At 41.9% G+C, this 27,740-nt stretch overlaps 3 protein-coding genes across 13 annotated transcripts; 1 reads left to right on the forward strand and 2 right to left on the reverse strand.

The window, feature by feature from the left end:
• On the reverse strand, window positions 1-8,882 carry LOC115669551 (chloroplast envelope membrane protein). Of its 9 annotated transcripts, none has more exons than XR_008818191.1 (9): window positions 8,034-8,879; window positions 6,025-6,110; window positions 4,330-4,503; window positions 3,547-3,661; window positions 2,839-2,936; window positions 2,242-2,377; window positions 1,226-1,423; window positions 893-1,070; window positions 1-498 (listed from the first exon to the last, which is right to left on the reverse strand). XR_008818191.1 is itself a non-coding variant. In XM_056318832.1 (8 exons), the coding sequence occupies exons 2-8, from the start codon at window positions 8,391-8,393 to the stop codon at window positions 1,355-1,357; spliced, it is 1,038 nt and encodes a 345-aa protein (XP_056174807.1). In that variant the 5' UTR covers window positions 8,394-8,574; window positions 8,653-8,877; the 3' UTR covers window positions 1,074-1,354. The 9 variants fall into 9 exon arrangements, 4 of the variants coding, with proteins under 4 accessions (XP_056174807.1, XP_030446606.1, XP_056174806.1 ...); XR_008818192.1 differs by lacking the exon at window positions 1-498 and adding an exon at window positions 519-712; XR_008818193.1 differs by lacking the exon at window positions 1-498 and having other exon boundaries at window positions 519-1,017.
• Window positions 8,883-12,787: 3,905 nt separating this feature from the next.
• Window positions 12,788-14,785, forward strand: LOC115669562 (uncharacterized). Its single transcript, XM_030590753.2, has 2 exons — window positions 12,788-13,116; window positions 14,483-14,785. The coding sequence occupies exon 1, from the start codon at window positions 12,828-12,830 to the stop codon at window positions 13,110-13,112; it is 285 nt and encodes a 94-aa protein (XP_030446613.1). The 5' UTR covers window positions 12,788-12,827; the 3' UTR covers window positions 13,113-13,116; window positions 14,483-14,785.
• A 7,215-nt stretch (window positions 14,786-22,000) lies between these two features.
• On the reverse strand, window positions 22,001-27,529 carry LOC115669527 (glucan endo-1,3-beta-glucosidase 6). 3 transcript variants are annotated; one of them, XM_030590736.2, is made up of 3 exons: window positions 26,385-27,529; window positions 22,645-23,784; window positions 22,001-22,456 (listed from the first exon to the last, which is right to left on the reverse strand). In XM_030590736.2, the coding sequence occupies exons 1-2, from the start codon at window positions 26,717-26,719 to the stop codon at window positions 22,668-22,670; spliced, it is 1,452 nt and encodes a 483-aa protein (XP_030446596.1). In that variant the 5' UTR covers window positions 26,720-27,529; the 3' UTR covers window positions 22,001-22,456; window positions 22,645-22,667. The 3 variants fall into 3 exon arrangements, with proteins under 3 accessions (XP_030446596.1, XP_030446584.1, XP_030446589.1); XM_030590724.2 differs by having other exon boundaries at window positions 22,001-22,463; XM_030590729.2 differs by having other exon boundaries at window positions 22,001-22,483.
• Between the last annotated feature and the right edge of the window lie 211 nt (window positions 27,530-27,740).

Here is a 27,740-nt window from a genome sequence, read left to right on the forward strand (position 1 = left end):
TTGGACTTTACAACATCATATCGATTTCACGTGACACACATTATATTAGAAACAAAGTTTCTATAATCAGTACCGAAATCGACAGGGAAAAACTGAGATTATGACGATGCAACCAGTTGGGAAGAGTTGTGCAAAGATTAAGAAAATTAAGAAAATTGAAATACAAACCTAGAATTAAGAAAATTGAAAAAAAAAAAAACAAACAAACATGGAAAGAGGGCGAGACAAAGGCCAGAGCAGCCCCACCTTTGCCAGGGGCCGAGGGCCTCACCACCCTCAAATCGAGTTGGGGAAGGGCTGCACCGCTCTCCCTGCGGCGAAGCGAGGCTTGCCCACACTCTCGCCACCGCTTGGCAAGGGTTTGCACGCCCCTTGCCGTGGCAAAGCAAGGGGCTGCGTGACCCTCGCAATCAGCTGGTGAAGGTATGCAAGATCCTCGCAATCAGCTGGGGAAGGTATGCAAGATCCTCGCAATCGCAAACCCTCACCTCGGCTCGGCTGATAAAACAAAATCCTGATTAGAAACGAATAAAATGGAGGCTGCCACAAATGCTCAGTTCAACCAAATATTACGGTACATTGACAAAGTCACTGTGACAGGGCAGCTGATTTGAGTTACTTGATTTACCCATAGGGCCAACAAAAATTTTGATTTAACAACTTAAACCGTCAAATAGTTGCGCCTCATAAGAGCAAGATCCAATTTCAGTATCTGCAACGGTAAGATATGTAGAATTGATAGTTGAAGCTGAATAACCAGAATGAAGCTAGTCGAATGTAGAGTTGGTATCCACTTGACTCCACTCTTTACAAATCTCTCCCCATTGCCATGATTTTCTGGAAGTAATTAAGTGGAATTGATAGATTTTTAAAGATAGACATAGAAACTTACCACCGTGGGACCTCGAGTGGCTGAAGCAGTCATCTCCCTCTGCCATTGTAGACCGAGGATTCAGAAATTTGGCCAATTTGCCGAACTTCTCCAGAAGCATTTTCTGAAGAATTCGTAGGTCATTTCTATTGCAGTAAGGGGAAAAAGAAGAGTCAGAGATTTGAACCTGACTCATGCCCTGTGGTAAGGAAGAATTTATTAGACTGAAAATATCGTGCATTATTAGGACTCTTTATTACAACAAATCAACTAACTGATGCATGAATCAGTACGTGGGAGCTGGGACAACCGGTCACCCAGAAACCACACTTATCGAATGGTACCTATACTTACAAAAGAAAGAAAAGCCTCTACCAAGAATGGTTCAGCAAAACTGTGGAGGGAAAATGAATGTAGTAATGGAGATGAGGGCTGCTTTAATTTTCTCAGACCAGCATCAGATGTCCCAATGAATAACTCCACTCAATGTCGCTTCATTTCCTGGAATATGTTTGATACCTTTGGTGACAATCTAGGGAGGAACTTGAATAACTGTTCAAACGAGCAAAAGCATTATTTAACCAAATGAGACATGTCAAAAAAATGAAGAACCAATTCAGATGTGAGAGAGAGAGAGAGAGAGAGAGAGAGAGAGAGAGCATATTAGTTGCAGTGAGCATGTCAAGAGTACACTCGAAATTACTTCTAACAGCCAAATATTAAAACCCATCATTATGAATGTATCCAATCAAAGATCTCAGCTAAAAAAATTGCTAATTGGGAGAAAGAGATTGGAGCTCTCTTGTTTTTCCACAACGCCTTCAAAGGACGGCAAATTAAGAACACAAACTTCCATGCATGCATGCAAAACCAAGGATCACGGTACAAGACAGGAAACAAGAAGGAATGAGTTCCAAATAGATGAAAACAGAGTTGTGCTGGTGAGCAAAAGGTCGTTTACAAATAACAGACTAACCGCCTCTTTGATATTTTATTGATGTGAGACTAGATTTAAGAAAAAAATAATCTCAGAAATACATTCTTATTTCTACATAAGTTACTCCAACAAGAAAGACAGTGAGTATTGCAGACTTGCAATTAAATCAAAATCACGGCACTTATCAACTACAAAGGCGGTATCCTCATTAAGGTGCTTCCACTTACAAGTGTTCATCCCCTTGCTTTCTAGTTTTGTAAGGTTGGGCACCTCTTGCTATTTCATGAATGAATCAGATAGATGTAATGTTGTCGTGCATGGTGAAAGCAAGAACTAAACAAAAGGGCCAGAAAAATCTATCCAGACACTTTGTATCTATAGGAGATATTTCTTGATCAGAAATTCACCACAAAAAGTTTGATGAAGTACATACCCAAAGCTTCACACAAGCATCAATGATGACGGGAATCAGGCATACGAAAAAAGTAATAGCAGACTGATCAACTTCCACTCCATAATGCTCAACAATTACTTCTAACAAAGTCTGCCAACCAGATTCAGAATGATACCTGCATGTAACCAATTGAAAAGGTGCACAAGCTATAAAAAGACAAGACATGAGTCACAAAGAAATTGAGTAACTTCAAAGAAATTATATTCTACTTTCCAAAAGCCTACACATGATTTCATACAGAGTAGTAACAAAATTATTGCACGAATCAACAAACAACCTTTTATCGAAGTAAACCAATGGCCTAAAGCGCGACCAGTAAAGAAAGACAAAACATAATGATGAGCATGTAGCATTAAAACTGCCAAATTACAAATTTGAGGTTGAGGGGAATACGTAAGAGGAAGAAATGAGCAAATTTAAAATCCAAACTGAGAAATATTATCTTCTTCAAATGCAGCCTCTGCAAATTGTTTCATTTACATCAATTGGCATAAGAACAACGACCAGTTCCTATTAAGTGTACTCTAACTGAAAATGATGGGAGTATCGTGTCATAGCATGGCAGAGAAATGTTACCCTAGGCAAATATCTGTGATGAGGATAATAAGAAATGCCTTCCCAGTATCCGATATGTTATTTATAATTTTGTAACCTGTAAATTTCAGCAATGATACCTGCCAATGACCACAAGGTTAGAAAATTTAACAGGCAAGACAACAACCAAAAAGGAAGAGACAGACCTGCGTATTCCTATGAAATTTATATGATTTAGGTCACTTATGGAGAACTGATGGTCTTGTTGCATTTATGAAGTATATGGCATACATTCAGATGAACAACCAAAAACAAAATTACAAACTTACAGCGATCTCCAGAGATATTCTTTAGGGTACACTTCTAAAATTGAGTAAGACAATATAGTGTATGACTAACTTCCTTTTCCTGCATTGTTTCATCTCAAAATGCATCCAAACAAGTGAACGTAATTACAGTTCCCAGTCTTTTTCTTCCTTCAATACTTTTCGTTTCTTTTCCATTTACTTCACCCTAACCTGATAGCCTTACATAGAGTTAGACCGACCTGGAATATTTTCTGTTGTAATAAGCACAAGCTACACAACTATGACATCTACTTCATCGTTAACTCCCTATGTTATGGTATCATTTTTATGTTGTGGTGATTAAGCAACGACTTATAAATGAAGACATCATAAGAATCTATCATCTCACAATTAATAAAGACTACTACAAGAAGACCGAAAAGGGTGGCAGACAAGGACTCACCTTACTTTGATTGAAATACAAAATCAGAAAGAGTGAAATGCCAAATACCATATCGGACCATATGTTGGCAAATGCTCTACGATTTTCTAGTCTCCACTCATCTCGCAACTCCAAGCTGTTCGAGCAACAAGAAAGGAAACATATATTACAAGATTTACATTATTCCTTCTATTGTAAGAATTCTCAAGCTAGAACTTATAACATGTTCAAAGAGAGAGGAATGCTATCACTTAACAAACAAACGTAGCGTTTAAAGTGGGTAAATTTCATCTGTGGTCACTGAAGTTTAGTGGATTTTGCAGTCAGATAACTAAACTTTGATTTCAATAACACAGTGCACTACTTTGAATATTTTGCAATTGATGTACTTGGACTGCAATCCAGCTAATTTTCCAATGAACCATTGACGAGGCAAACGTGTGGAGCATTTAATGAAAGCCACGTTATTGCTACATGGGCACAAACACAATATCATTTATCCGACAAAATTGGCCACATTCTGGTCACAATGTATCGATTGCAAAAATTTGAAAGTTGAGATCATTGTTTATCTCCCTATCTTATTTAATTCAGGTTTTTCGGACACATGTTTCAGGGTGTATTCCTGATTAGAGGTTCTTAGCATAGGTATTTCAGTTGGCTAGCTTGCCCCTCTTTTCCGTTACTTAAGTACAACATCTCTTGGTATGAAGGTGGAAAAAAGAAATGATAATGAAAGAAATTTGCAATCTCTTACAACTAACATCTACATCAACTAAGGTTTGACAGAAAAGGCGATCTTACGCTTTATGCCGTAATTCCAACCAGGCCTCTTCGTCGGATAGTGGTGGAGATTTACCAATCTCTTCCTCAAACCTATATCTTGCCTTTTCAACTTTCAATTCTTTAACCATTTCCAGTTTTTGGTTCCTTCTCACATCAAGCATCTGGGCTGCAAGTGGAACAGTCTTTACATACCTGTCAAAACCAAAGTGATTGATTTGATCAGTTGGGGAAAATTTCCAATGACATTGATTAGGACAAAAGAGTAAACAACTGAATTTGATGCAAGAACTGAATGCCAATTCATAAGCTTAAGGGAAAGCTCCATTGAACAACAATAAGGCCCGCAGTGCTTCATGACATGGAATGCTAGGCAGTTAAACACCAGCATGCACAAAAAGATGAGTGGCAAAGATGAGAATGATTCATTGGATGTGTCAGCCCAAGAAAAGGTAGGAATTGAAATGAAGTCATTCAAGAAAGGTAGGTGTGGCACCAAGAAAGGACCATATAAAACAAAGGCCTCTAGATACTCTAGTGAGGAGATGCATTTACGAGATGAAGAGTCCCAAGGACGAATTTTAAGGGGGGAGCCAGGGGAGCCCAGATATGAATTTCAAATTTGAGAAGAAAATTTGGCATGCTGTGCTTTAACATTATGACAGATTACTACTTTGATAACACTACTTATATATTGAGAAGGTTGCACTCTACTTAGATTTAGGAGACCCTTAAGGAAATAAATTTCATATATAATCTGTATAGTTATAATTATTAAGTTGGATACTCTTAATGTCTGTTCTTGTATTGATAAAGGATCTCTGTAATCATAATCCTTTTGCATACATTTCACTGATTGTATATAATGGAGTTTATCATCACTTTATAATTCTTTATGATAAATTTAAGATTTTTACTGTAGATCCGTACCCTGAAGAGTCAGATTAAAAGGGGTAGAGGAAGACCAAAAGACATAGAAGCAGATGAGAAAATGGATATGGAGTGGGTAGATCTTTCAAAGAATTTGGTACAGAATTGAGTGCAATGGCATAAAAAAGATTTATATAGCCAACCATCTCCTCTATTGAATGATTAACGTGAACTCTCTATGCCATAGTCTTTTGTTACAATGACCGCAATCGAACAATTTTGCAGCCCCAACCATTTCCTCTAATGAAAGAGAAGTCAATAGAAAGAAAAGGATTTGGTGGTCCCGTGTGCCTTCAAATGTACTACAAATTAGTTAGTGAGATGCAAATGCTAATCTTGCAACAGGAGGAGACATGATTTTTCCGTGGCCATCGTTTGACATTAAAACACTTGGCAACAGTAAGATGCTCAGGAATAGCATCAAGCACCACAAGATGCAGTCATGCAGGAAGGACAAAACAAGTTAAATTGGCTAACCTATCAAAAAACTTTTGTTGCAGAGACTAGAACAACAACTACGACTGGCTGTAAACTGTAAAGGGAAGATATCTGGTCACTCTTCCTAATTTTAATGAAGTATCAAGTCTCATAGATATGTTCTTTTCCCCTGTTGGACATTTTCTCCGAGAAAACATAGAACCCCATTGATATTCCTTTTAACAGAGCAAAAATCAACCAGTCAGAGCTTAAGAGAAACACCACCAGCTCATAGTAGTTTTATCACACTCTACATGTTTAAAAGTAATAAAAATGAAAAAGACAAATCATGGAGATCTTGATGTTTACCTGTCCAGAAAAGGCATAAGAACATAGTCATGAACCATGAAGTCCAAGGCGCAGGGTATTATTATTAGAATCGCCAGAAACTTAGCCTACAAGTCAAATTTCATTTATTCAGCAAGTAATTCTCACATAGTTGCGATCGGAAAACATAACACCTAAACAGCAGAAGTAACAGTATGAGCTAACAATGAGCATCAACAATACAACAATGTAAACTTCAACCACCACAACAAACAGTCAGCTATCTCATCAAGCGTTCTTAAGACATGTACTCTGTCAAATGGCATAACCGGCCAGATTTGAGCATGGAAAATGGAGATTTATTTAGAAAGCCCTGTCCCCAAAATACAATTGCTTAAATGAATAGCCCATCCATCTTACTAAGCTCGCAATGCAAGCCTCAGTCATATTTCTTTCATCAGCTACTTAAGCAAGCTTTCGCAAACCCATCATAAATCACAGCCCTTCAGAAAAAACTACTGTCCAAGTAGTTCTAAATCCAATAACAGTAAATATTCAGAATGTATATTCTAAACCCCTAGCAATTGTTCTGTAGCAGATCTTAGCATTAAATAGAAGCAGAAAAGTGCTAGAGCAGGTAATATCTTTTCACTTTTATGGGTTAAGATGTGGGTAGTGAGAGTTGGAGAAGGGGGAGAGACATTTGATGAGAATTGAACAAAGAAGTTGCACTTGAAGCAACAGTATGATTGGGAAAAAGCATAGAACTGACTTAGCTGTTTAGGCAACAGAGCCAGAAGTCCCCTTTTCTGTCACCCAGCTTTAAAAAAGACACGAGAAAGTCATCAATTTAGAGGCTCTGATGCAACAGAGCCATAAGAAGTCCCCTTTCTGTCACCCAGCTCAATTTAGAACCTACAGTCTCTCTATTAAGTGTTTGTAGAGGGGAAAACTACATTTTTACAACCTTGAGCTTCTATATTATCATGCTCGAGTAGCAATCAACTCACTGTTAAGGAGAAACAAAGGAATCTCCTCGAAATTAGAAAGGCATAAAGATTAGTCCAAAACCCTATTGCAACCTTGTTTGAGAAAATCTCATAATTTGTCCAAGTGTACTAAGGCTAAAACCCCGTTTTGACCTTATTTGGTGAATTTTCAAGGTTTGTCCATGTGTTGATTCTATTGTGTAGATGGATTTATTGCTCAGTGTTGTCAATGAATTTCAAATCAACATAACTAGTGTAAGTAAAAGAAGATCCCTGAGTCAAATGCTTCTCGATACTATACATATTAGATAGCTAAAAACATGTACAGCTACCTATCAGACATTCATAGCAGTCTCATATCTATTTCAGTGCTCTTATAAAGAAACAAGTGATCGAATCATAAAACAAGTGTAGCTTATTGATGACATATTCCATTCACCTATCTCCTACTAGGCATCTAACCAGGAATGAGTGACGACAACATAAATGTTTGAGGATTATTTTAATCATCAATCATGTTTTACATGTTCCACGAGAAGTATTTCGGTCTGTTCAAATAAACCTTTTTCATCTCTTGAATCTTCGGAGGAGCCCGCAAAAACGATGCCAACGATGGTTCAAACAATAAGATCGGACAATCCAATTTCTAGTCCTGAATCTTGGGCAAAGCAGACAATTCCTAACCTTGAAATAGATAATCGTAAGTTTATTTTTCTTTCTATACATGCCAAGTGAAGGACTAAATGAAAGATGACAACCGAAATTGCATCATCTTTCTATTCAACAGGTCAAGTGAAGAAGAGAGCACCCCGCCATCCATCTTTTGATATATACTCAAAAGTCAAGTTGCATCTAACAATCCAAAATAATGCTGCTGACTTCATCAAGGCATCTCCCCGTAATCAAAACACGGATAGAGAAAAACACACTAAAAAAAAAACAAAAGCAACCACCTTTGAGTAAACAGACAGCAAGCAATTCACAAGCTGAATCGTAGCAAAAGCTGGTGTGACCAAATAGAAGCTATGTTTGTAATTCAAGACACAGCATGAATGCACCCACCGAATTCTGCGAGGCATACCGAAAGACACGATCCTCATACAGCATATCGTCGTCTTCTCTTCCTAAAATCATATCACTCACTGATTTAACAATACCTCTTTCACCGGAATCCAACACCAACTCCTCCCCCGAATTCCCAGCTCCGCCATTCCCATCATCCCACGATGCCGCGGCGCCGTCGTCGACGAGCCAATCCTCCCACATCCGAGACTCCTCGTTCCTCGAGTCCTGCTGCGCTTCCCTCAGCTCCACGATGGCCTCCGCCCTCCTCTTCCAAGCCTCGAACTTGTCGCCCCCGCCCGGCGGCGGCGGCGACCCCTCGCCACCCCCCGAATGCTCCTCCACTTCGTCCTCCAGCATGTCGTCCTCCTTCAGCCCCAACCAGTTCCCATCGTCCTCGAGGAAGAACCTCTTCCACCAGCTCGTCCGCCTGCCGCCGCCGCCGCCGCCCTTCCTCTTCCCCTTCGAATTGGGAACCAGGACGTCGAACCGCGCCGCCCTCGCGGCGACGCGCGGCGACGCGGAGAACTTCTTCACGGACCTGCGCGTCGGCCTAAGACGGGCATTGGCGTCGAAGAAGACGAGGCCGCGGGTCGCAACGACGGAAGCGATCATCTACCTTATCCGGAGCCAGCATCGTTCGGAGCCGCCCCGGGAGGCCGCTCAGCCGGCACGGTGATCGCTCATCGCCGGCGAAGGCGGCGGCGCGGCGGCGGCGGGAGGAGCGGAGGAGCGCCGATGGCGGCGGAGGGCGGCGGGGGGAAGATCGTTCGATGGGAGAGCGGCGCGACGCTCGATGGCGCGAGAGGAGGAGGGGGACTGCGTATCTTGCTTGTTGTACTTTGGTAGCGCCAGCGAATGGATAATGGATGACGGGGGCGTCATCAGTTTTCTGTTTTAAGGAAGGACGAACTATTAGGGGGGGATGGCTAACTCCACACCCAAACTAAAATTGCTGCTTCCACACCCTTCCACGGCGAGGTGAGTCCACCACTATCACGGGTCTTCTGAATTTCTAGTCAGGATAAAACTAGATAAGAAATGCTTCGTTTGGTGAAATTGCAGTAGTAAAGTGAAATACTTTTTTTGGTAAGGTAAAGTCAAATACTTTGATATCCTATCATATACCATAATTTGGTAGGAAATGCATATCGGTGTAAATGAATCTTGAAAATGCATAGAGAGAGATATGGTAAGAATCTCTCACGAACACGAACAGGTGCCGAAAGAAATCACAGATGCACAGATGGAGACAACCTCGAGCGATCGATCTGTGATTATGGCACGACCTGAACCTTAAATAGCAACTGAGTTCGATATAGTATTTCGGATCTGCGCGTTCGACCGTGACAAGAAATGTAAATGGGTTGCAGCTGCATCGACGAGGTAGATCGGCTATGTCAAATCTAGTAAGAGGGAGAAAGTATGATCATTCACATTTGCTTCGACTCTCTCACCTCTCTCGCGAAGCTTCAACGTGAACCGAAGAGCTATGGAGGAGAAGGAGTTTCCACTCTATGGCCGCTTTCGTCGAGTTTCGACATGAACTAAAGAGTTACAGAGAAATTGGAGTTACGGAGGAGTTGTAAAACTTCAATGTACACAAGAATCATGGAGGAGAAAGAAGAAGGAAAGCATTTTCTTAAAAATCTCACTTCTCCTCATTTTTTAAGAATCATAAAGATCCTTTTCAAAGGTGGAACCGCCCATCTGGATTGCCCGGAACGAACTGATTATTTTTTTTGCTTTTGTTTCATTTCTTAAAAATCTTTAAACCCCAATAGCTCTTTCCCCTCTCACACCTCTCAAGCTTGCTCTTTCCCCCTCGGCTCTTGCCCTAATCGCTCGCACTTAGCTCATAAGAGTAATCCCTCTTCATTTGCTTCCAGTCACTCTGTCTCTGTCTTTCTCTTTCTTGAGCTTCGTCGTTGTAAAGCTTCCATGTCTCTAAGCTCCTTTCTGGTTTTGCTTGTCATGAGCGCTATATGTTTGTTTTTCACGAGTCTTGATTTATCTATCTGGTCATTTGACGTGAGATTGGATCGTTTTGTGTGTTGGATCTCGTTGTGGTCTTCACCATTTGTGGTATGATTTGTTGTTTTCGCTACTGAGGAGCTTGTAAAATAGATGTGCTGATTGTAATTGGATCTATCGTCCGTCTTTCCTGTTTTGTTTACTCAGATGCTCGGTTGAATCGTAATCAGTTGATCTGTCGATGGTTCTGTGAATGGATCTAGCTATTTGGATCTAAAAAGCTTCACCTGCGTTGGCTTTCGGGAATTTTCACAAACACCTCAAAGGTTCCAAAAATTGTATTGAACCCCTCGAGAACCAGACTAGACCAAGAACTAATCACCCCTACTCCCGACGAGGACCAAGCTTGTATTAGAATTTGACACGGCACCTTCGGAGTTCTTCCGACTGTGGGCCTAACATCTTCGGAGTTCTTCCAGCTAGGCACCTAACTTTCGTGAGGATTTGAGATGGGGCATTCGGAGTTCGTTCCACAAGGCAAAGTTTCTAAGGAGTTGTTCCTCTGGAGTACCAGCAAACGGATAAGACAAAATAATTGCCCTAGGAGTTCTTCCAATAAGGTAAAGCTACGAAGAGTTCTTCCTACAGAGCATCAAAATTTAAACAATCCTTCGAAACTCTTCAGATTGGGATGTAAATACTCGTCATAAAGAAAACCAAGATGGGTTGGAATCTCCAAATGGAGGTCCAACATGCAACTCGCATTTACTAGGAAGGAAAGCACCTTTGGACAAAGCAAGGATTCATTAGGAACACCATGTTTCAATTTGAAGAAAAATGCAACGTGCATTAATCAAGTGTTTGTGCACGAACTATTACCTTTTACAAGCTTACTATATAACTAGTCGTCATGCATAATTTGAATGCCTGACAAAAAAAATAAAGTCATCGTCATGATGAACTCAATAATGATCACGGGATTTTATTCTAATGCTGAACAAATTCAGTCCAAAAAGACTTTCTCGCGTATTCTTATAAATAGGGCTTTTATCTCATCCATTAACGCGAGATCAAAACTACTCAACTTACTCAATAATATGCATCCTACGTGTAACGATCCGGTTCGACGAGGACGGTGAGTAAATACGTAGGCTAGAGTGACTGGACAAGGAGCGGCTTTCAACAAGCTTCTAACATGATGAAAGGGGCAAGAATGAATCGAATAATTCACCAAATAATGTAAGAGCATTCTTTTAGCATATATGGGAAACTGAAATTAACTCACAAGATGCGCCTTTTGATGTAACGATAACTTTTAACATTAAAACTTCAATGTTAAGCATGCCCAAGTGAAAAACACTATCAGGATGAATGACCTCCCAGGAAAATGTCTACTTGTACGCTAAAGGGGAAAACCGTGAGATTCGATATAAGATGGTTCAAAGTGAACAATATCTTGAATGAGTTAATTCAAGTGTGTCACACGACTAACTGGATTCGCTTGAGAACGGTACAAACTTTGAGCAGGATTTTTCTGCATGTGACACACCGATGCTAGCTTAGATATCCCAATTTGAAGAGACTTCATGGAATGTGATATAATTAAGCTAGTTGAACAGGTTAAGAAACAAAGGAATTCCTAAGATACAAAATTCATCATTAAGGTTTTTAAGTTGACGATCATCTTGGCAATATTATTAGCTTTGCATTCATTTGAGATGCGCTCTTCATTTTGGGCACTTCATTGGTCTCGAGAGTCCGAACTTAAATCTAAATTTACTTGGAGCTGCTTCATTTCCATCGTTGAATCAACTTTGATACTTTTCGTCTCTAACGAGGCACTACTTGCAGCATCTTATTCTCGCATTTTCTCTCTATTTGTTTTTCACTTTACTTTACAGGCTCCACCAACTTCCAAACATTTCGACATTTTTAGACTCTCGAAACCCTTCTCTTCATTTATGCTAGGGATTGTGATACCTTCTTCGGGAAGTTATTTGCCTTGCCCCAGTGTGGGGATCGTCATCAATTGGGTTTATCAATAATTCGCACACCGCTCGGGTTCAAAAGGTAGTTTATAACATAATTACGGGTGAATGATCAAATTCTGTATTCATAATGGCACAACATAATTATAGCTAAATTAGAAAGCTATTTAGGAAAAATACTTCGCATAGAAATCGCAGTTGACAAATTGGAAATCACCAAAGCTATAACTCGATACTAATTATGTTATTCAAAGCTACAAATTATATCTTAAAATATGTGAAGGTAGTACAATTTCTAAAGAAATAGCACTAATATCCATAAAAACAACACATTTTCTCTATTTGATCCATTGACTCACTCAATTTCATATCCATAACTGATTTAATTTAATATCCACTAAATTCTTCCAATTCCGAAAAAGAAAAAAGAAAATTTCCAAACCAATTCGAATATCTAAGTTCTCTTGCCTTTGAAAAATTGTCATTTTCTCCCTTTTATGAGATCAAGAGCAAAATCGTAACTTCACACGCATTCTAACTCGGAATGAAAAAAGTTTCAAAAACTTCTTCTTCTTTTTTTGGTTATTTTCAGTATGCAATCGTTCAAATTGACAAAGAAAAGAAAGAACTTAACTCATTTCACAGGAGAATATGCAAAACAATAACAAAATATAGTGCCAAGCTATTTTCCCGACGCGAAATTACGATTTCGGACACGCGGCCGGGCGAAATCACGATTTTGGACACGATCTCTGCATAAAGGAGGGGGGCGGTGCTTAGGGTTTATCGCGCGCGCAGAGAGACGGTGGAGGGAGGGAGGGAGGGAGGAGAGATGAAGGGGGTGGTGGGGATGGTGGTGTCGAACAAGATGCAGAAGTCGGTGGTGGTGGCGGTGGACCGCCTCTTCCACCACAAGCTCTACAACCGCTTCGTCAAGCGCACCTCCAAGTTCATGGCCCACGACGAGCTCGACCGCTGCAACGTCGGCGACCGCGTCCGCCTCGACCCCTCCCGCCCCCTCAGCAAGCGCAAGCGCTGGGTCGTCGCCGACATCCTCAAGCGCGCCCAGATCTACCGCCCCCCTCCCCCGCCCCCCAAGCCCACGAAGGCCGGCTAACCAGGTAGCCTCCTCCTCTTCCCTCGTCTCCTTTTGCTCCTCCCTCCCCCATCACCTCCGGTTTGAATCGTTGGCCGGAGCTATGTTAGAAGGTACAAGCTCTCAACGGCTTTAGAATGGTAGAAGGTATAAGCTCTTTCTGTTCCGAAACCAGTTCGGCATGTGGGTTTGTTCGTTATGGTATTTGGGTACGGAGCTTGGGGGAGTGATCACCTCCAGTCCCGGGCTCCGGAGCAACCCAATCGAGGACAAGGAGGACCTTTGCTTGATTTCGAACCGTCGGCTTTTCTTTTGTCGGGTCGGTTTTTTTCTTTTTTTTTTTGGTCTTCTTCTATGGCTGCGCATTTCAAATGTTGGAGATTTATGAGGGGAAGTCACGGTCGAGATAACTTCGTTGATGGAGAAGCATGAGAAATAATGCAACAGAGATTAAGTTAGCGCAAATCTTCTTATAGGGAATTTGTAAGGGTTATTTAGTATATGTTGTTGCTTCGGGATGGGTTTCGGCTGTTTTCGCTGACAGTGAAAATTTCCTTCAGAGGTTTACTGTTTTTTAATAACATCTGAATAATGTCACGGCTGCTTGTTCAATTTGTTGCACAAGAGGGAAGGAGGGAGGGAGGGAGATACTTCCAGTGGCTTGACATTGTTTAGCACCTACTGTCAGCTCACACTATTTTCATGCAGACTTCTGTTTCGCTTTAAAATTTTTAGTGACAGCACCTGGCTATCGGGTTCTCGATCTGTTGGCTTCAGATAAATTTATGAAGTGGGTTGTGAAAACTTCGGTAGGAGTGAGGTGCAATTTGCAGGTGGAGCATCTCTTGAGTCCTGACGGAATCAGCAGTTTGAACTTGGGAATGCTCAGATCAAGAACCGAGGCAAACCATAGACGAAAATCTTGCCTAATGCAAAACAAAATTTCAGTCTGGACCATTTTACACTTGAATTTGCATTGGCCTTGATCTTAACAGTTTAACATTTGTGGTCGCCAAGTCAGGATTCTCGGCCCAACATAAACAAAGTTGGAAGCCGAAATAAAAAAGGATTAGATTTCAAATGAAGATAGCCATAACAACCAATTAGACAGTTTTGTAAGTCCACGCATGAGAGAGCCACGAACCAAAGATATAAGGGCTCTATAAAACTTTTGGTTATGAGCCTAAGAAATTTGTGGGTCAAAAGAAGCTGGGAAGGGAATATTGATAATGTAAAGAATATACAGCGAAATTAAAAATGGATATTATATATTTTCAATTTAATTGTGTTTCCTCCGCCTCCTTTCATGTGGAAACGTTCTGCTTCAGTCATCTAAGACTAGAAGAATGGTATCAGAAAGAAATCTTATGTTGCCTCTACTTTTCTTGCAGGAGAAAGCTTGAACATAGAGAATTAAAAGCTGCGAGGCTGAATATAGTGGCTTTCTAAGATCGGCATAGTTTGTACTGGCTTTTGCTTTGGTGTTCGATAAGATGACGATCGCTGCATCTGCACTGTTGAGAATTGTCTGGACTAATTTGTTGGAGAGGAGGTATTGATAACCAACTTCGTGGAAAAACTCATGTATTTGGGTGATCTTTTCCGGTGAATTGATGGTTCATAAGTTACCCTTTCTTTGTAATTGGTCCAATGTCGTTTCCCTCATAGAACATCGGAAGCTGTTCTTTGGCTAATGTTTTAGGATTCAAATTCTTGCTTTGATCATACGTTAGAGATGCTACATGGCAGTTAACTCCGTAGAAGCTGCAAGGGTCACAATTGCAGCGCCTCATGGCCTTCACTAATAAATGAGACCAAATGTTTGTCCGGAGCATGGATATTAAGAAGCTGCACACATTGCTGCCACTTAAGTCTATAATGTTCATTCCTTAAAGTCATGGCTTAGTTGTTCTTCTTTTGTTGTGATTTCCCTCACTTTTACACTGTTGATGGTAATATCAATCATTAGAATAGTTTCCAACTGCTCAGGCATAGCCATACACTATGAACCCAAGTCAGGAATCTGATGCCAACCATTTAGATTGGTTCAGTCCACAATGGCTTTGATTTGGTGTTTCGGGGGTAGACTCAAGAGTTTGTGGCTTTAATTGTTGGGGTACACTCTGATCCAACCATTGATGCTGCTTATACTGTTTACTTCTCATTTAGCGGTCCTCGTTTTTGCCATTCCCGTTTTGGTTCGATCGCATCATCACAGGGGGTAAAGGTCGACCGTGGATCTTTCTATGGCTATATACTTCTTGCTTTCTGCTCATTGTTCGATCTACGTTTCGTAAGAATTCAATGGACGTTGAAAGAATCAAAATGAAGGCAAATCGGTCTCCTTTTACTTTTCCAGTCGAGGCCTGCATAGGTCTCTATATCCATAACTTAATTGTTTTCCGGATGTGCTTTCGATCAAGGTCAATGTCATCACTACTCCAATCAAAACTAGTGGTAAGTTTTGAGAATTTTGATTAACAATTTGACAGTACAATAGTCCCATGGAAAAGAAGCCTAATATCCAAGCACTTTCTTCTAGATTTACCAGATAAACTCGGCTTAACTTGGTGGCATGACTAAGGCTGAGAGTAGCATATTTTCCCATCTTTCGGATAGCGGAAAAATTGTCCAAAATGTCCTAAACCTATTTTATTTTTGCCAATTCAGTCCTAAAATTTTTAATTTTACCAATTCATGTCTAAATTTTTTCAATTCTTGCCAATTAAGTCCATCGTAGGGGTGTCAATGGGTCGGGTCGGATCGGGTCGGGCTTTCATGATACCCGATCCCGACCCGAAAACAATAGGGTTGCGCTTGACTCGCCCAGACCCGGCCCAAGACCCTTTTCAGCATACACCCCAAGGGCCGGGTGGGCCGGTCCGGGCCGGGTCGGGTCGGGTTTCGGGTTTTTTTTCTCTTCAAACACACACACACACGTTTCTCCCACTCTCTCTCCTCCTCCTCTTCGTCTTCTTCACCGTTTCTCTCTCTCTAGTTGCAGACAATTTGCAGAGACCAGAGAGAGAGAGAGAGAGAGATGAATTTGATACAGAGGGACAACAATCTACGAAACATTCTTTCGACACCCACCGACGAGAATCTCCTGTAAGCATCAGACTTGCAGCACAGAGCGATCTAAACCCAATCCCATCCTCGAGTAAGCTCTCAGTCCCCTAAGAGATTGACTAAATCGACGAGCTTTGATCGATTTACCTCATAGGCAAGACCTCCTCCAGTGCGTCCATCATCTCCAGCGGCCCCTTGTAAGAGCTCTGCACCTCGTTCTCCTCCTTGTCCTCCTCCTCCTCCTCCCCCCCTCCCCCCGACAACCGGTTCCCGGTGTCGTCGCTATCCTTCCCGATCGAGGAGAACCCCGCCGACGACGAGCCGCTTCGCGCCGGCGCCGCCGCGCCCCCCTTGCCGCTGGAGGAGTCGAGCTCCGGCGGATCGAAGGCCTAGGGCTGGGCGGCGCCGATCGAGAACCTGGGGGGCTGGACCTCGACCCCGCGGCCACCGTGCAGCGCGACCGACATAGCTGCCGCAATTCATCTTCTTCACCGTTTCTCTCTCTCTCTAGTTGCAGACAATTCGCAGAGACGAGAGAGAGTGAGAGATGAATTCGGGAGGACATGACCCTGTCGACGGAAGCGGAGAGATTTGAGCAAGCGAGCGAACGAGCGAGTTTAAGAGAGGGAGATGGGCTGGGCCAGAGTGTTAATGGGTCGGCTCGACCCTACCCCAACCCTAATGAAACTCCAAATTTTAGGGCCATATTCGAATAAGATTAAGGCCCGACCCCAAAATACCCCAAATTTAGGGTCGGGCCGGGCTGACGCGGGTTTCATTAACACCCCTAGTCCATCTGGTCATTTGGCTGGTCAGCTCTATCGTGGGCGCCGGCCGTCCGACCAACATTGACTTTTTAATTATTTTATATTTTTTGAATTTTTTCTTTTTTCTTTTTCTTTCCTTTTTTTCTACCTTCTTCCTTATGGTCGGTCCAATGACCGACCAGAGGCAACGGTTGGCCCAGCCACTGTCGAGGGCAAGCCTTGCCCACCCTTGGCTCAGCGAGGGCGACCTCACCGGGCTGGGCGAGGGAGAACCCAATGACTCCCTCGCCTAGCTAGGGGCAGGCGTGGCTCACCCCCGCCAATGGCTTCGCCAAAGGTCGGCAAGGTCAAGGGACGAAGGGTAGGAAAAAAATAAGAAAGAAAAAAAAAAGAAAAAAATTGAAAAATTAATAATAAAAAATGGAAACAAATATTAAAATATTAAAAAAAATCGTCCGGTCAGCGTTGACCAGACGGCCAGCGTCCACATCAGTGTTGGTTGGCCGAATGGGCTAAATTGACAAAAATATAATAGGTTTAGGACTTTTTGGACAATTTTTCCTTCGGATAGCTTTTACAATCACCCTTTGTTCGACATAGCCCAAGACTGTCAATTTACTAGCTATCAAATCCATTTCCCCGCGGGTAAGCCCCAAAGAAAAATTAATGAAGGCATATTAGAATCAACCAAGAAAGGCTTAGGAAAAAGTAGGAAGAAAAATTACGTGCAATTCCCCCTTCTACAAATCAAAGAATGGAAGAGCTGTAAGCATTTCTTTTCTAGGATGCCAGGTGAATTTGTGTGAAATTGCCCTGCCTTTCACTTCTCATGGATTCAAGTCAAGCAGAGATATATGGATCGTACTTAACAGGAAACATGTCGGCAATAAGGGTGTTCAAAAGAACCGGGAACCATCCAGACCGCCAGGGATCGACTAGAACCAGTGGTTCCTAAGGGGACTGGTCCGGTTCCCGGTTCTAATTTTTGGGAGCTGGTGGGTACCAGTCCGGTTCCCGGTTCCAAGTGTGGAACAGCCCACCTGCCCATTCGGACCGGACCGGTAATATAATAATAAATATAATATATTTATTTAAAAAATCATAAATCCCTAAACTAAATCTAAATCGCTCGACGTTCACAGCCTCACATTGAGCCGAGAAACACCTTTTTTCGCTTTCACATCACGCTCACTCTCACTTTCTCATTCTTCTCGGTCGATGCTTACCTCACCGTCTCCGACTCTCCATCTCCGTCTCCATCTCCATCTTTCTGTCTCTGGGATCAGTTCCATGGACCCACCCGGAAACCGTACCGGACCGGCAGTCCAGTTCCCAGGTGAATCCATGGAACCAACGAGCAGTTCCCCATTTCAATTTTTCGAAATCGGTCCTTAGTAGGCGGTTCCCGGTTCTAGGGTGGAAACCGCCCACCCGGACCATGCTCACTCCTAGTCGGCAATGTATGTTGAACATGCATCTTTTACCCTCCTTATTAAGCCTAATTCCCTAAAAACCCCTCAACTTTAAATCAAGTCTCAAATCTGCCTCAAACTTTTTTTTGTCTCAGAAAAAACCTCAAAATTTAGGTCTAGTCCCAAAATTTGCCCCGAACTTTTTTTTGTCTCGGAAAAAATCCCAAACTTTAGGTCCAGTCCCAAATTTGACCCGAATTTTGTTTTATGTAACAAAAAATCACTAGAATTCAATTTATTTTCAAAAATATACCCCCGTGATCCAGTCCCAACTTAATGTGGCACTTACACACGTCGATAACAAATTCACATCAACAAAGTAATGGGGCTTTTTTTTAGACAAAGAAAAGTTCGGAGCAAATTTGGATTGAACCTAAAAATTAGGTTTTTTAAATTAAAAGAAAAAATTTGGGGTGGATTTATTATTGTCCCTAACTTTCATATCCTAGAATCGTTTTATTTTGGAGAATTTCAACAATTTTTATTTGGTTTGATTTGTTATCGAAGTGGAAATGCGACGACAGTATGTACCTATCGCTAATGTGGATTTGTTATCGACGTAGAAGTGCCACTTCAAGTTGGGACTAAATCATAGGATATATTTTTTAAAATAAATTGAAATTTGCTGATTTGTTTTTACATAAAACAAAATTTGGGACAGATTTGAGACTGAACTTAAAGTTTTGGGTTTTTTTTTAGACAAAAAAAAGTTCGGGGCTGATTTGGGACTAGACCTAAAGTTTGGGGTTTTGTAGGGAATTCACTCCTTATTGTGTGTAGAATAGTCCGGCTAAAGACCTTACATGTGAAACATAAAAACATCTATGACATATCGAGCCGCTCGGGGAAAAACGGGACCGACAGGCATAATGACGAGAAGATCAGAGGGTCGAGAAATGAGTTGCATACCTATGATTTTGCACAGGGCCTTCCACGTCTTTCTCACAGGCCTTGCAGTGCATACACACCTTTGGTTCAATAACCTGTAACCAAGTGTTCGGCCAAAACGAAGATAGGACATAAAACATTGGTAGGTCATAGAACAGGTGCTTTTAGTGAAGGAAAATGAAGCTGAAGGAGGCCCTTACACATAAACCTCCACAGCTGTGGATGCTGAATGGCCCTGTCTTGTCTTGGGTTATATCTCGGGACGTGGTTCATACTCTCTATCGACATGAAGACACATGAGCCCCGCTCCCCAGTAAGCGGGTGGGGGTCCGGGGGCCACCCTAGCAAGGGTCGTAGGGGACAGTGCCCCCACAATGCCAGAGGGCTTTTATAGTTTGAGCTCATACTTTATTGGTAGTTTGGGTTTGGGCTCATGAGTAACTACTGAATACCTTAGAGAAGTGAGATGTGCTAAGTAGCAAGATGTAGCCCTAGTTTAATGGTGAACCAAGATAAAATATTATGTCTCGATTTTTCTTTCTCGTTTTTACTCTTTATTTCGTTATGTTAGTGCCCCCAATCCTAACACTATAGATTGCAAATGGCAGGGCGTCGTCTGTGAAGTTCGGAGGGAGAAGAAGATGATGATGATGATGCCTGTTGTTGTGATGATAAACTGTGGAGTTGTGTTGGTGACGATAGCTGTATGAATGGGACGAGGGCATGGGTGTCGCCATACTTTTGCCCATAAATTGGCATCACTGTCTTCCGATGTTAATGGCTAGTTGAAGTTCACATTACTCCTAAAAGATAGCAGAGGCAACATAAACTAACAGCATCTTTCTCTCGTCCTAGGTTATAGATTCTACTAGTGTCTGCATCATGAGATTTTCGAAAACCTGCTGTTTGCAACTGTGAGTATGGGAATCATTACCTAATAAAGGTGTGCAGCTCGTGGGCATTAGCTCTTTTTGACACCTCAACTCGAAGATTATAGGAGCTTTACAAATTTGAGGGTGCGAACTGTAAAGTATAGATGTCATAATTCAAGAATGCAAAATAAAATTGAGATGCAAGTATGAGTTATGCAAGAAAAATTCCATGTATGCTAGTTAATAAATCATAATTGACCTATGACTCATTGGCTTAAGTTTCTTTGATAAAGGTGAATTCAACTGGATATATTGAAGGGTTCGGACTTGGACTTTCTTTTGGCGATCTCCATGGATAAATGCTTCATACTCCCAACAAATGATATCAGAGTCAATAGTTGATTAGTAACCCACTTCCAATGTATATTGATGTATGATAAATGTATCAAAGAAGAAATCTGACCAACATGGAGAAAAGTATCCAAAAAGTGCTAAACATATTACATTGATACAAATTCAGTCATAAACCTTTCAATTTGATCAATTTAATCATAAACATTTTTAAATTGGTACCAATTCAGTCCATCTGGACAATTTAGACCAAAAATCATTAATGTAAACATTGGTCATCATACGTGACACGACCGAACTGACGTGGTCATCTTTTAATAATTTTTATAAATTTTTATATATATTTTTATTTTTTTCCTCTCTTTTCTTTTTTTCCGTTCCTTCCTCTTCCCTCCGCCAGTTGCCAGCCTCCATGATAACCGATGAAGGCCGCCAGTGCCACCCCTCACCGGCCTCTTGCCAGAGCTGGGTGAGGGTCCCCTTGCTAGATCTGACAAGGGGTGGCCTTGCCTAGATGGCAAGGGGCCTCGCCGGCTCTCGCGATGGCGAGGCCGCGTGGGCATCCCGACCTTCTCTAACCTCTAGCGAGGGCTGGGCAAGTGTCCCTTCACCAGATGTGGTGAAGGGTGGCCTCGTCTAACCCTCACTAGCCCTCGCCCTCGCCGGTCACTAACGGCCTTCACCGGTCATCGTGGAGGCTAGCGACTGGCGAAGGGAAGAGGAAGGAAAGGAAAAAAATAAAAGAGAAGAAAAAAATAAAAGGGAAAATAAAAGAAAAATTCAAAAAAATATTAAAATTTATAAAAAAAAAATGTCCATGTCAACATTGATATGCCACATAAAACGCTCGGCGTCCATATTAGCAATTTCCTGGATGAATTGAATTAATACCAATATAAAAAGGTTTAGGACTAAATTGATCCAATTCAAAAATTTATAACTGAATTGATACTGACGCAATAGATTTAAGATTTTTTTTTTTTAACCTCTCCCAACAAACATGATTTCCAAACAGCCATCATAACTCTGTCTGGCGAAGGCTTAGCATTTTCAACTGCACTTAACAAGAGCCTTCAGACAAGACAACACCCCTTCAGTAGGAGGATCTATCAATGCCTCATTATCTACCTTTGAAGTCCAAAACATCCTTTTGATTTTCTTGTTTTTTGGCTTAGAGGAGGCCTTATTCTCATTTGCCCTTATTGGCAAGTTCGTTAAAATGTTTCCAAACTAGGTGCTCAATCCATGGGAGCGCATCTCCTAAAGAGCCGGCACCCGGTTGGTACAGAATGTATACACAACACAGAAGCACAGCACAGTAAAAGGCAAAGGATTTGCCGATTCAAGAGACTGCAAAAAAGGCTCATGAGACAGAAAACAATTGGTGCGTAAACGAGGGCGAGCCGAGGCAAGAGCATTGTCGCTTCCATAAGGAAAGGCATTTCACCAAAAGCCTAAATGACCTTTAGCAAGATAAGTAGGCGGATTGCTGGTGCTCAAAAACAATACTGATCCTAAAAGATCACAGATAACTGTTCTTAATTGGCAAAGCTCAATCAGTGAACTTATCCGCTGTTTGTCCCACATCAACAACACGTCGCCTCTTGATAGGCAAACCTAACGTGAGCGTAGAAGACCATGAACAGAGCACAACTGAACACCACCACCCAGAAACAAAACCCTGCTACCCAAGAAATAGGATACGCAGATATTGTGCGCAATTGTGTACACATTCGCCGCGCACACACTAAAAGAAGAGCAAGGAAGACAGTTCATGTTGTTCCTTTTTTCCAAGACAACATATTTCTAAGTAACCCCCACATCGTCTCATCCCGGTGAAATGCATGTAGGCAACCATGATCTTGACTCATCCACTGACCAATTTGCCAACCAAAACAGAGAATCAAGCGTTGATGCCATCCTTGTTTCTATGCAATCGCCTTCACCTGAATCCTGCTTGGTTAAGATTAGTGCTGACAAAGTTATGCACAAACACGGTCAAATACCAATCGGACTCTGAAGTAAACCCGTGCCTACATTGCAAAAATTTTGGTACAACTACACCACCAATTTAGCGCACGACTCCCGCTATCCTAGGACCAGAGAAAATATAGTTTAGGGAAAAAATCAGTACCTTATGAACTTAGAAATAAAGTGTCACAGAATCATCAGTAACAAAACAATCAGGCTGAGTGACAACCCGAATATGTTTCCAAGATAGCCACGTAGCCTTCCCGCACTCCCGTAATAGGGTTGGATCATGATGTTGAATTTGCAAGTGTCAACTGAAGGATCTGTCCTAGTGATCGTCCCCAAGCCTGAAAACTTGCAAGCGCTGTCAAGCTGATTATTTATCTGGTAGTAACTGTTAAATGCATACGAGATGTTCCCTTCAGCATCTAGATTCCCACAAGATGTCCCGTAACCGAGACTAGTGCAATCGGCTAGCGAACACGCGTAGCTCACACTCGGCGCCACTTGATCAGCTGTGAGGTTGGCTAACATCTTCAATCTACACCACTTCTGCTCGAGATAGTGCACGCCTTGTGCAGGAATCAAGCCATTGGAACTGGTGGTGCCGAGATTGAACAAGTACTTGGGCCTCCCGTCATAGCGGAAAATCCCCCAGTGGCGCTCGAAATTTCCTGGCTCGATGCTCTTAGCATCCTCATCAATCAGACTGAACAAGTAAACGTCGATGGGTCCTGGTCTCATGGGGGTTCCTTTGCCACCCGATATGTGGGACATGAAGCCTTGGTTGAAGCGCTGGGCATAGATCAGGTTCGCGTTCCGGTCCCCATCAGTGGGCCACCCGATCTCTCCGACAATGACTGGCAAGTTCCCGAAGCCATTCTTCTGCAGGGCCCACACGAGCGTGTCGTAGTTAGCATCGAACATGTTATAGTACGTTGTGCTGCCATCGACGACAGGGGATGCGTTGCCATCGAAGAAGGCATATTCCACGGGAAAGTTGGGGTCAGTGTAGAGACTAATGAAGGGGTAGATATTCACAGTGAAAGAACCCCCGTTATCGCTCAGGAACTTGACAATCTGGATCATGTAGTCGTGGATGCCTGCACGAAAATCCCCACCAGATGGTAAGCTGGTCGAGCTCTCATAGACGTCGGCATTGAGGGGGACAGTGACCTTCACTTGGCTGCTAAGGCCAGCTCTTATGAGGGCAGATTGGACGTTCTGGAGGGCGGGATAGGTTGTGTTGAGAAAACTTCCGTTGTACGTTTGCAGGAAAGGTTCATTGCCAACAGCAACATACCTGCATGTCACGAGATGGATCTCTTGGTTAAGCTCAGCACATGACCAAAAAAAAAGTACTCTTTAAGAGGCAACCAATAAAACCGCAGCCCATGGGATCAGGAAGGGAAAAGGGCGATACAAAGTCTCAACTCAAATATATATTAGACCTTACCAAGGATATTCTTACTCAGGAGCACAAGAAAAAATTTAAGGACAAAAAAAAACCAAACATAGCAAGTGTCAAATAGAGTGAGTTTTAACCTTTCTGGATCAGATGTGGGCCATCTTCACTCCGATGAAGACAAAAATCAACCCAAATAAAAAGTAAGTATTAAACTCAAAAACCGGGAACAATCACCATTTGGCTGAATGTCATTCAAGTCCTAATGACTGACTCACGACGAGATAACATGCAGGCGGTTCATGAACTGACAATATGCTAGTTACTTAACCAGTTAAATGCAACAAAGAGAGCATTTGTGACTTTGGTCAGGTGAAATATAACATAACAAATTCAGAAAAGCAGAAGACGTTCGAAATCATCGGCTGATCGATTTCTGAAGAAAGTAACTCTTTATGTTGGCAACAACCTCATGAAGCTGAACCGTATTTAAGGGTGCCGTGATACAAAGCTAGCTGTAAGCCCCTTATTCATGAAAGGACAACTTTTATCCATTTTGATCTGTCCATAAGCTGCTAGCATGAGTGATGCAGCGACTCTTATGCAGAAGAATGAAGTTAAAGAAAATGTGAGGGTATGAGCAATTGCCTAACCAACATAAGTCAGCTAAATAAAAGTAACAAAAAGAGAAAAAAAAAACAATGAGAAAACCCAATAACATTTAGCAGCTGTAGCATTGATTTGCTGGACCAACTAAAAGATTTAGTTCACTGAATGTGATCACGTCAAAAGCAGAGGATCTGATCTCATTTCTCCTTTCTATGACTGCTGCTCTTCCACTACCACCTCCCTATTGCACCTAACTGTCTTTTATAGTTGCTACAAGCGCTATCTCTCACCAGAACCTTTCCATAATTGGCAGCAAAAGGAGAGGTTAAGTCAATTGAGCAGTTTTCATGCCAATAGTTGTGGAGAATGTACATCCAACTCTCTTAAGCATTATTTGTTGTGCCATGTAAATCTCTTGGTAGCTTTTCCATATCACCTTGGAAGGATACTCTAAAGTTGCATTTCTTACTCCAGATGGTCACCCACGTGAGCTCCTCTTATGGAGAATAAGAAGGATGATAAGCAGAGCAAAGCGCTTTCTCTATTAATGGAGGAGGTACAACTGACCCCGTTTCAATGGCTAAGGCAGAAACCACATAACGTCTTGCTATAAAGGATAGAGACTCTGCCTCGGAGCTTCAATGTGTAAAAGGAGGCAGAAAGGGTAGGAACTTTACCTTGTATTGTTCTTGTATTATTATACTAAGCTAAAAAGTTCGAGTAATGCCTTATATCGATCTAATATAGATATTGTTAAGTGCTACTCGAGCGCAAAGTTTTCATCCATCCCACCTAACTACCTCATTGCCAAGTATAATGGATTTCATTTCTTTCCTCCAAAACGATAGCCCTCTAGGTTAGGTATCTGGAAACATCAGTCTACGAAAGTGCAAAAAAATCTTTCAATACATATGGATGACAATGGAACCCAATTTTATGCTTGAATCTAGTCATACTAAAATCCTCCAATGTGAAACATCGAAAGGTAGAAGGTATATAAAATGATTGTTCTACAAAATCAAAGCAACAACTCCGTGAGTGGTTCCAAACATGAACCAGTTAGCCTGTCCAACTATCGTATCCCCTAATTGTAATTTTTAAAGAATAAACATCTATATGTGTGTGCTTTAGCAGCTATGTTTACCCCGTAGGAACTACTAGACCCTTAAAATCAAATTTGACTGAGCAAACAACTGAAATAAGATGGAAATTATGTTGTCAATCCACTATATGGTCTCGCAACAACTAAATTCTTGTTAATTGAAAACTAAAACTTATCTAGGAAAACTTAAGACCCTTAGTTGATCATTATATCTAAATCAAGCATTAGTGATAGATTCCCTCAGTTCTGGTTCAAGGCCTACAATACAGAATCTTAAGCTGTAAAGGGGAAATCACTTCACAAATGTTCTAGGTGGGTAATTGGAAGGGAGTTTCGAAAGCTACTTCTGTTTTCAGAATGTGACAGGAGCTTTTAACAAAATCAAACCATTCAGCACCGGTACTTATTATTATCACATTTGAGGGTAATCGTATCTACATTCTAAACATCTCTTTTGAAAAAAATCAAACCATTCAGGAATATTATCCAAACCATTCCCATATAATCCAAAACCAGGATAAATGAGTACATCATTACTCATCTAGTACCAGTACTTATTACTAGTGTAAAAGATTTCAACTCCTACGCAGAGATATGTGTGAAGTGAATATTGGGTCCGTCGCCACGGTCACTCTTGCAGAGCAAATAAATCTATGTAAAATTCATATCATTCACACTTGCCATGAACTATAGACAGCTTGCACCTTCCATTTCGAGACGCATTCTATTTCAAATTCAACAATAAATTAAGACAGGCAAAAGTGGTGAGGCGCAGAGGAGTTTATACCTTATGTTGACATTATAGCTGGAGATGTGAGTGGAGACATTCTTGGACACCCATCTCTCAGCAGCTTTCACACTGCCCGCCATAGAAGCAAGCATGTCATTGGGAATCCCCACCATGACCTCAATCCCAGTCCTTCCCAGAGCCCTCAACGCCCCATAGTCCGCGTCGAAAAGCTTCACCTTTTGGAAGCCATTGTCTCTCAGCATCCTCACCACCGTTGCTGGTGGGAGAGGGTGTGTAGCCTGAGTACCCCAGTTAGCCCCTATCCCACTCACTGAGCTCACCACTGAGAGCAACAACACCCAGGCCAACCCAAGAGACACCAACCACCCCATCACAAGCGATTGATACCTCAAAATAGGAACTTGGGTCGGGGAAAACAACTTGAAATGTTGCTTAAAAAGCTCAGAAGCCACGACCTTTATTTCATGTCTGAAGACCTAGAAGCAAAACTGAGACAAAGCAGAAATCCCACCAGGATCTTGTCAGCCAAGTGAAGTGGGGAAGCTGAGCACCTCAGAAACTCTAAAGTTGATGATAACAGAGCAGAATCTTCGCTGATACTTGGTGAGAAAAATGAGAGCAGAAGTGGATATCTGTTGCATTAGGCGAAATCAGCTCAAAACCCCCATCACAGATTCTTCAGAATATGAAAAGGAAGTAACTCAAAAGACGCAAATAAGAGAGAATATATTCGTTTTGCAAGATGGGTATGATGGGTTTGAGCTCGAATAAAGACAGGAAGCTAGAAACGGAAACCAAGAACCAGATTTGAAGCAGGAGCGAAAAGGAAAAACCGGATGGGAAGAGGGAAAAACGGTAAGCAGGTTCGGAAATGATAATGATTTATAAAGCAACGAAAGAAAAAATGAAAAAGGAAAAGAGGAAAGAAGAGGGGGGGGGGTGAGGACAGCGGAGGGAAGAATGACGAAACGAAGTTAAGGATCCTGTCCTTTTTTTTTTTTTTTGGGCGACAACTTAGCTCAAGAATCTATCCAAACCCAACGCAACCCATCATCCCCACTGAAAAAAGAAACACAAAAAAATGGCAGAGACTCGCTCACTGTTCACAGGCTCTCTTGAGAAGGAGGGAGAGATGGTTCTTGAGTTATGATGACTTGTGTTGCGCAGTTACTGCGACGTACGGGTCACCAATGAATAGAAAAATAGGGAACAAAAGCAAGTGAGTTCAGGCGTCAATGCGTGTCCTCGAGTGGCCTCGGTGGTATCTTGGGCAGTGGTGCTGCTGTACAACGTGACAGGGCAGTGTGGGGGCGGTCCCCCTGCGCGGCGACAGAAACGTCGTCGTCCCGTGCACCTTTGAAATTTTCGAAGGTAGTGAGCAAAGGTATTGAG

The sequence above is a fragment of the Syzygium oleosum genome, unplaced genomic scaffold (genome assembly GCF_021117445.2).
Source record: "Syzygium oleosum isolate NSW1041296 unplaced genomic scaffold, Sole_v2.1 Sole_v2.16, whole genome shotgun sequence".
Taxonomy (NCBI): domain Eukaryota; kingdom Viridiplantae; phylum Streptophyta; class Magnoliopsida; order Myrtales; family Myrtaceae; genus Syzygium; species Syzygium oleosum.

Coding starts and splice junctions, on each gene's coding strand:
- LOC115669551 (XM_030590746.2), bottom strand. CDS start 8,648: ATGATCGCTTCCGTCGTTGCGACCCGCGGCCTCGTCTTCTTCGACGCC. Junction 4,504..6,024: donor CTTATGCCTTTTCTGGACAG/GTAAACATCAAG, acceptor TGGTTTTGACAG/GTATGTAAAGACTGTTCCAC. Junction 2,378..2,838: donor ATCACAGATATTTGCCTAGG/GTAACATTTCTC, acceptor GGTTACATGCAG/GTATCATTCTGAATCTGGTT.
- LOC115669562 (XM_030590753.2), top strand. CDS start 12,828: ATGAAGGGGGTGGTGGGGATGGTGGTGTCGAACAAGATGCAGAAGTCG.
- LOC115669527 (XM_030590736.2), bottom strand. CDS start 26,719: ATGGGGTGGTTGGTGTCTCTTGGGTTGGCCTGGGTGTTGTTGCTCTCA. Junction 23,785..26,384: donor AGCTATAATGTCAACATAAG/GTATAAACTCCT, acceptor CGTGACATGCAG/GTATGTTGCTGTTGGCAATG.